Raw genomic sequence first — 8184 nt, 5'->3', positions numbered from 1 at the left:
GCAGAATCCAGCATTTGTTCTTGTTAAATTTTATTACAGTGATGATTGCCCAACACTCTAATCTATCTATATCCCTCTGCAAGGTCACCTGGTCTAGTTTGCACCTCCTAGTTTGGTATCATCAGCAAACTTGCTAATGGTGCATTCAACTTCTGCATCCAGATCATTGGTCTTGGAAATTTTGAAAAACTTAATAAACTTTATTTTGATTGACACCTGAAATGGAAAATATCTGTTGTGCATTTGTTGTCATGATTGTCAGCTACACTGATAGCTAAACTACCTATTTGTGAGGTTAACCATGAGCAATTCATACCACAACAGAACCAGAATAAAATAATTTTTAAATTTCCCATGACTCAAAACCTACTTCTTCCCACTCCAGAAGAAATGTCTTAGTGCACTTTTAATTTTCATGAAGAAGTAGATTGCTCCACATGTTGGGGACCCTGAACTCTCCCTGCCTTCATTGGAAAGTGACGCTGTGAAACACTGGTAGATATCAGCATCTTAATCTAAAGAAAGCTAAGCAGCATGAGTTCCTTCCACAGATTGAAACCTATGATAAACCACATCAAATGAGTGCTCCCTACTAATACTAACAAACATTGCAGAATATGTTGCAGAATATTTAAAGAAATTTAGCATACTGCAGTCACCATTTTGATGACTTCATATTCTGCAGTTCATTAGCTGCCAGTGAAACAATTGCACAATATTTAACTAACTCTTGAAGGATAGACAGGTATTCTAGTGTTTGTTAGAGCTTCAGATTAATATTAGAAGTAGAAACCTTTGCCACAGCTTTGCTGTGGTAAAAACAGCAGAGTAATGAATGCAAGAGATAAGAATGTAAAGAATGTCAAAATGCTTCTTTGTAGGTCTACAGACATGACTCAGAGCCACTCTCCATCTGGTCCACCGCAGTAAAGGGCATTACAGAGATTTTTAGCGTGCAAGCATGCTCTGTTCTACAGCCCCAAAAGCTCAGCAAGCTAAACCCCTACAAACAGTAAACATGCAAGACTTGCTGAGGTCTTTAGTAAGCAGGGCGGATTTTTTTTCTTCTGTGCAACGGATTTGTGAAGACGTGTTAACAAAAATTTTATTTTTTTTTAAAAAGGCAAAAAAGCAGGTCATTGGTCCTCTCTGCTGACTACAGCAGGTCATTTTGAAAAAAATGTTCAATTTTACATTAATTTACCTCAGTCCAGTTGCTCACTGTCCAGTCTGATGGGCACAAGACATCTCTGTTGCATGACAGATGGGTCTTTGGTTTAAGCAGGTGCTGGCACTCTGTGACAGCCAGTGCCTGCTCATCAGATCCCACCGTCTGGATGCAAAGAACAGTTCGCTTCTTCTGGCCTGTTGGGCCACATGTGGTCGAACATTTCTGCCATTCTCCTGCCCACCATCTGAAAACCAGGGGGGTAAGAAATATGAGAAAATAATCCATCACAAGCGTGTTAAGGAAAAGGTCAGAGACTACAAGAAAAAGAACCAGTAATTTAAATTCTGTATTTCATAGTAAGTCCAGATCACTCAAGCTTTCCCATCTGCCCTTGCTCCAGTATCAGCCACTCACTGAAAGATGTTGATCCCCAGACACCAGCAGGCACCAAGTATTATGTTTCTACAATGCATAAGAATCCACCAAGAAGATGGTCTTTCATATCCAAATTTGAGGAACTGCTAGTAAGTTTAGTAATCTATTTACTCTATCCTATTTATATGCTTATTGCTACCTCAGTACAGAAAGAGTTAACAAATGAGAATCACCAGAGTCTGCAATGACAGCACAGAGCTGGAGAAGGTCCTCTCACACATGTCTATGCAGCCAGCACTGCACATGTGTTATCACCAGAACGGGAAACAGCAAGGCACACAACCCCATAAACCAGGCTAGCCAGAGCCATGCCGCGTGTCTGCAGGCCTGTGGAGAGTGGTGTTCCCCAGGGGTCAGTACCGGGTCCAGCCTTGTTCAACGTATTCATCAATGACCTGGATGGAGGGACAGCACACCCTCAGCAAGTTTGCTGATGATACAAAACTGGGAGGAGTGTCAGATACACTGGAAGGCTGTGCGGCCATTCAGCGAGACCTGGGCAGGCTGGAGAGCTGAGTGGAAAGGAACCTAATGAAGTTCAGCAAAGGCAAGTGTAGAGTCCTGCACCGGGGGAGGAATAACCCCCGGCACCAGTACAGGTTGGGGGTTGACCTGCTGGAAAGCAGCCCTGCAGAGAAGGACCTGTGAGGCCTGGAGGACAGCAGATGAACCATGAGCCAGCAATGTGCCCTTGTGGCCAAGAAGGCCAATGGTGCCCTGGGGTGCACTAAGAGTGTGGCCAGCAGGTCAAGGGAGGTTCTTCTTCCTCCCTACTGTGCCCTGGTGAGGCCACATCTGGCATACTGTGTCAAGTTCTGGGCTCCCCAGTTCAAAAAAGACCAGGAACTACTGGAGAGAGTCCAGTGGAGGGGTACAAAGGTGATTAGAAGACAGGAGCATCTCTCTTATGAGGAAAGGCTGAGAGAGCTGGGTCTGTTTAGCCTGGAGAAGACTGAGAGGGGATCTTATCAATGCTTAGAAACACCTAAAGGGTGGATGTTGAGGGGATGGGACCAGACTCTTTTCAGTAGTGCCCAGTGACAGGACAAGGGGCAATGGGCACAAACTGGAACACAGGAAGTTCCATCTGAAGATAAGGAAGAACTTCTTTATTTTGAGGGTGACAGAGCACAGAACAGGCTGCCCAGAAAGGTTATGGAGTCTTCATCTCTGGAGATGTTCAAAACCCACCTGGATGCAGTTCCATGCAACATGCTCTAGGTGAACCTGCTTTGGTAGGGGGAATGGGACGAGACAATATCCAGAGGCCCCTTCCAACCCCTACCATTCTGTGATTCTGTAAGTCTATTTGAGAAGCAGCAGCATCAAGTGTGACATCTGCCTTAATATTTACCTTTATATTTTTTCCAAAACAAAAAAAACAAAAGTCTTTTTACTTCCAGTTTAGAGTGCCCTAGGCAAGAACACAGGTCCAAGCTCCTGTATAAAAAATCTGTCCCAGCTGTGAACTTGAAGCCACAAAGGCTCCTAGACAATATTACTGGTGTCCTGAGTTTTGAAGCAGGTCACAAAAAAGCCTTACGCTGAAAACAAAACAGGGATATATTTGGAAAACACTTTTCTAGACAGAAAGGCAGAAAAAATTGGCTTTGGCTTACAACCAACACCACTCTATTGCATTTTTTTTCCTTTTAAGTTCAATGAACCTAGAGCAAAACAATCCCATTCTGATCAATACATCAAAGTTCAACATACAGTTGTATAACAGGTTTTGCTCCTTGCTTTGTCTCCCATCTTACTCCATTTCTGGCTTCTTCAGTTTGCTGACAACCTCTCTCCCCTTTCCTCTGTAGTTTCCATGTTCCTTCTCTGTTTCCTGATTAATTTATTCTTCAGTTGCAAACGATCTGTCATTGACGTGAAAGGTGCTGATATCTATTCCTAATAACTTTTTTAAAAAAGTCTCAGAGCAATCAAGCTATGCACACAGCTCATTTGTGCAACCATCTGGTCTTCTCTGCAGTACCTACACCTACTCTCTTTAGTTATGTATACATACCATATTTTCTTTTAAATTACCCCAGAAGCCCTTTGGGACACAAACTGTTTTGCTGTGTGCTCTAGAATGCAGCCCATTGCCACCACAACCCTGTGCTGGGCCTCTGGACATTGCTGTAATAAAAGAACAAATTATTTTTCTCCTCCTTCTGCCTTTCTTTGGATTGTTTCTTGCTCTTCTAGGCTTCTGCAAACAACAGAGGAACACTAACAAGGTGTTAAAGAGAAAAAGCGAGTGCACCTCAGTGGAACACAGCAATAAAAAAGATAAAAATATATTATCACAACCTGAATCAAGTATTTCAGGGTTGTTTTCATCTCTTGCATCTTCTTTCCAATTTTATCATCTCTAGTATTTTGTAAATTGCTGACACTTCGGCACAAACACAACTTGAAGTATGTGAATTGCCCTATTAATTTTAATGGAAATAGATCACATATTCCAACCTATGGACATGCTAGGCTTACACCCCCCTCCTCACCACTTTCAAATGGCTCTGAGTGAGGGTTCATCAGTTTGCGGTTTAAATACTGAGCTCCTAGCAATAACTTATCAGAGTTTACACAACCTATCTTGATCTGCAGTAATGGTGCGTGATTAAGTACTGAACACAAAATATTTTTTAAAAGTTATGGAAGAAAGTAAGGTGCTCCAAAGTTAGGAAATTCCAGAATTGAGATTTTTATCTAATTGCACCATCGTCATCAATTTTAAATTGCATTTAGTCATGTAACTTCTTCTACAGAATCCTTCCTCATTCAGTGTGGGTAATAGATGGCACTGGTGAGCCAAGTAGTTAATCGCTCAGCACCTTGTTTACTACGTATACATCAAAAAACTTGCTCTGACTGAAAGTTTATTCTGATCAGAAACTGTAGTTTTTGATAGTGCATTTTCTGATTTCCATTCTAGGGTACATGCATGTGCCTTAAACACTCAAGCATCAGAAACTTAACACGGAAGCACACATGCTCTTGTCTCTTCATGTTTGCCACCGAGGACTTTTGAACTGTGGCATCCCAACCAAAGGGGAAGAAAGGCAAAGCAAGGATGGCAGAACACCTACCATCCATTTGTCTGTTCAGGTACTGGATGCCCTAAAGCAGGTCCTGGACCACACAGAAAGAAGCAGCACCCAAGTGACTGCTTTGACAAACACTATTTATCTTGGAGCTTCTGCTGTCTCCTCACACTGCAGAGGCATAGCCAAAACTAGAGGTAACTGCTGATCACACATTCAGAACTGACATAGCAATCTGAGAACCACATGTACAACTTCTAAGCTGAAATGACCAAGCTGTTGGACCTCCCAGCTGTAAGCTAGACTGGAGGGCACTGCCAGACAGACTTAGCTTTGGGCAGGTTATAAACAAGGCTTTCTTTAGATCACACATACAGAGAGATGCTTGGCAAAGAAAAGGATATAGAAAAGAAAACTACGTAGCTGCACTGATTGTGGTGAGTGACTGGGATGAGCTGGTGGAAACTGAAGCCTTATGGATCACCGTCAAGTACTTGTTCCTACCTCTGGTTTCTGATTGCATTTACCAACACAGTAACTGAGTGATTCTTAAATATGAATGCATTACTTGGTCCCTGCAAAGTGACAAGACTCTTATCTCCACAAGCCGGCATGGTGTGGAAAGATTGTGGTAACAAACAAACAAACAAGCAAAATGCATGATTTGGATAATTAATTTGTATGAGCACCAATTTTCCTGAGGCTGTCAAACTGGAGAGCAGTCTGCATGATGAAAGCATAACACCATTTTGTTTTCAGCTGCAGATGTGGGTGCTCAGCTCTTCTGCAATCCATTCTGGGACAGACAGGGAGAAAATCAGCCACCTTAAATGAGACGTATCTCTTTTCCTCCCATGATGAGTTTCCAAGGTCTGTAACAATTAAGATGGAGCCCAACAGCCTGATACAATCCTCACCTATACCTACATGATGTATGCTTAATGAGATGTGGATCCTGTTGAAAAAGTAGTAGCACAGGATTTTGGAACTAAAGTTTGCTATATTAGAGTCTATGGGGCTGAATGTTCCTTTCCCCCCCACCATATTATGTCACATCTAAAGAAAAGACTGTCTTCTTTCACAATGTATTTTTATAGCGTCAGTCATAGCATATACCAACAAGGCACTGATTTTCACTCTGTGTATTATAATAGAAACAAGATTTCCTATTCTTATTCCACTGTTGGAGTCTACTAAGCAGTCTGGAAGTGGGTCAATACAATAACAGCAGATAAAAAGCAGGAGATATCATGTAAAATTATTTATGGTTACTCTGTTCAAGTGGCTAGTCAGGTTAAAAAGGCTACAGACAATTTTCTTTACAGAGGAGAACAAAATTTTTATTCACAACACTATAAGCAGTTAAAATCTCACTCTTTTTCTTCAAGTAGTATCTATTGATTTATATATTAATATCTATGGAGCTAAATACCTGCCTACCAAAGAAACATATAACTGGAAACCATATTCCAGAGCATAATGTGGAAAAATGCATGCCTTTATGCTACAGTCTCGTTGCACTCCTGCTATGTGGTATCACTCAAGTTTTACATGACTGGTTGTATGACATTTTAACTCTCAACTGTTCATCCTCTTTATTTTGTTCTGAGTCAACATGTGGCATACATGCATTGCGACATTTTTAGTATTTTATTTGTTTTGCTCCAGATTCTTTTAGTAAAAAGTGTGGGAAAAATAAATGTAGAGCAAATCAGCTAACAAACAAGAATGTTAAGGCTTTGACTTCTCAGAAGCCTGTCATTTAAATGGTTTATAATTAACTTCCTGAAATGGATTAATAAGACAAGATCTGGTTTGTGAATGTCACGGACATTATAGTAATGTTATTCTTTGTCTGTAGTTACTGTTTGATAAATTATCTAATTCTGATTTAGTGGTCTAGTAGCTAGTTTCACGGTAGCATGTTTTCTATCAGTGCGATTTAGCAGATCATAGGAGGGAGGGTTATACAAGAGAACATCCTTCTTATCTTGGATAGAATGTTCCTATAAAGAAACCAGGTCACTCTTGGGAAGTATGAGATCATCTAACAGTTTCAGTCTGTGGCTGCAGCACTAACCAAAGGCCCCCTGCAGAGTTGTGTTTCAAACGGTTTCTTCAACTCTAGCTCAGAATTTAGCCACCTCTCTACAGAACACTTGGTCTTCAGCAGTTTCACAAGAACTCTCATATCTTGTATCACACTGTGTGGACAGTCACACCTTTCTCCACCATTCAGATTTTCTTTAGAAAAGAAACCACCAAAATGCACCAAGTGCTGTCTTGCATTTCAGATGAAGATGAGCAAACATCTGTCTGGATTAGAGGTGACACATTTGTCATGAAAAGTAAATACCAACTAAATCCCATGCTGGGACTACAGCCTGGAACAGAGACCAGATGTACAAAATGAAGGGCTTGGGAAAGGTGAATAGGAATTCATTCTTCACTGCCATCTCTTCCAGCAGAACAACTCAGGGCCACTAACAGAAGCTAGTGAGAGCCAGGTTCAAAATAACTAAAATGAGGTGGTGCTTCACACAGTAGGCATTAAAGTTGTGGAACTTCTTGCAGAGGAAGTTGTATATGATGGAAGTCTTACAAGGTTGCAGAGGGAACCTGGACAAGTACTTAGAAGAGAGGTCCATTGGAATTTACTGATCAGACAAGCCATAAAAGCCTCTGGAAATGCCTTGAATTAAAACCAGTTGAAAGCTGAAAGAGTATTAGAAAGAGATATAATTTATGCTTGCCTTGTCTTTACTCTTCCTTAGGCATGCAGGCCCTGCTGGGAGCCAGAATAGGAGATAGAGTCTTGGTCAACTACTACTACAGTCACTCTTATGTTATTAAGACAAAAATAAATACACAATGTGACTCTGAACTAAATTCATATGGGTTTCCTGCACTGCATTTTGTCAGTATTTTGCTGTCCTCAGAAGGATAATTACTGCTTTCCTCTGCAGTGCAGAATGAGCTTGAGAAGCCATGCTGGCAGCATATGAGAGCTTTTCTGCCTGGCTTGCAGAAGAGCTTGGTTCACACATCACATAATTCTACAGTCTGCTCAACAAGGGCCAAATTCTGCTTCCTCATGTTCATGAGCAGGCCTGAATAATGCAGTCACTTACAATAAATTGAATAAATTGAGCTCATTTGGAACTCTGGAATAAATAGCACAGTTTATATGTGCTATAAATAAAACCCACTCCCACATGTGGGTACCTTCAGCTCTTAGTCAACTAGTTAATAAGTTTGATTTACTGTCAATTGATTTCCTAGCAATCTACAAAGAATTATGAAATGCTGGTAGTTTATGCTTTTAACAGTCATTTATAGAGGCTACAAGCACAAAGATATAATTCCCAGAGGAGGCATCATATACTGTTGTGAAGATACTTGGAAACAACTAAGAAAACCAACAGCCACGCAGAATTTTTTACATTAAGGCTTCATTAAATTCACTGCTGGGAAATGTAATGCGATACACTTTAAGGGAATCATTGTAATGACTTGGATTTGATTCTGTTAACTAGA

General features: G+C 40.9%; 1 protein-coding gene across 1 annotated transcript in view; it reads right to left on the bottom strand.

Moving 5' to 3' along the window:
- Positions 1 to 1204: 1204 nt before the first annotated feature.
- LOC104521512 (A disintegrin and metalloproteinase with thrombospondin motifs 12-like) overlaps positions 1205 to 8184 on the bottom strand; it is a gene marked incomplete at its 3' end in the record, with an annotated part of 23441 nt that continues 16461 nt past the window's right edge. The window contains exon 6 of the mRNA XM_029083917.1: positions 1205 to 1415. Coding sequence (XP_028939750.1) covers positions 1205 to 1415 — 211 coding nt within the window. The remainder of the gene's footprint in view (positions 1416 to 8184) is intronic.

The sequence above is a fragment of the Antrostomus carolinensis genome, unplaced genomic scaffold, assembly GCF_000700745.2.
Source record: "Antrostomus carolinensis isolate BGI_N321 unplaced genomic scaffold, ASM70074v2 scaffold12332, whole genome shotgun sequence".
NCBI classification, from domain to species: Eukaryota; Metazoa; Chordata; class Aves; order Caprimulgiformes; family Caprimulgidae; genus Antrostomus; species Antrostomus carolinensis.
This window is presented reverse-complemented; position numbering and strand designations above follow the sequence as displayed.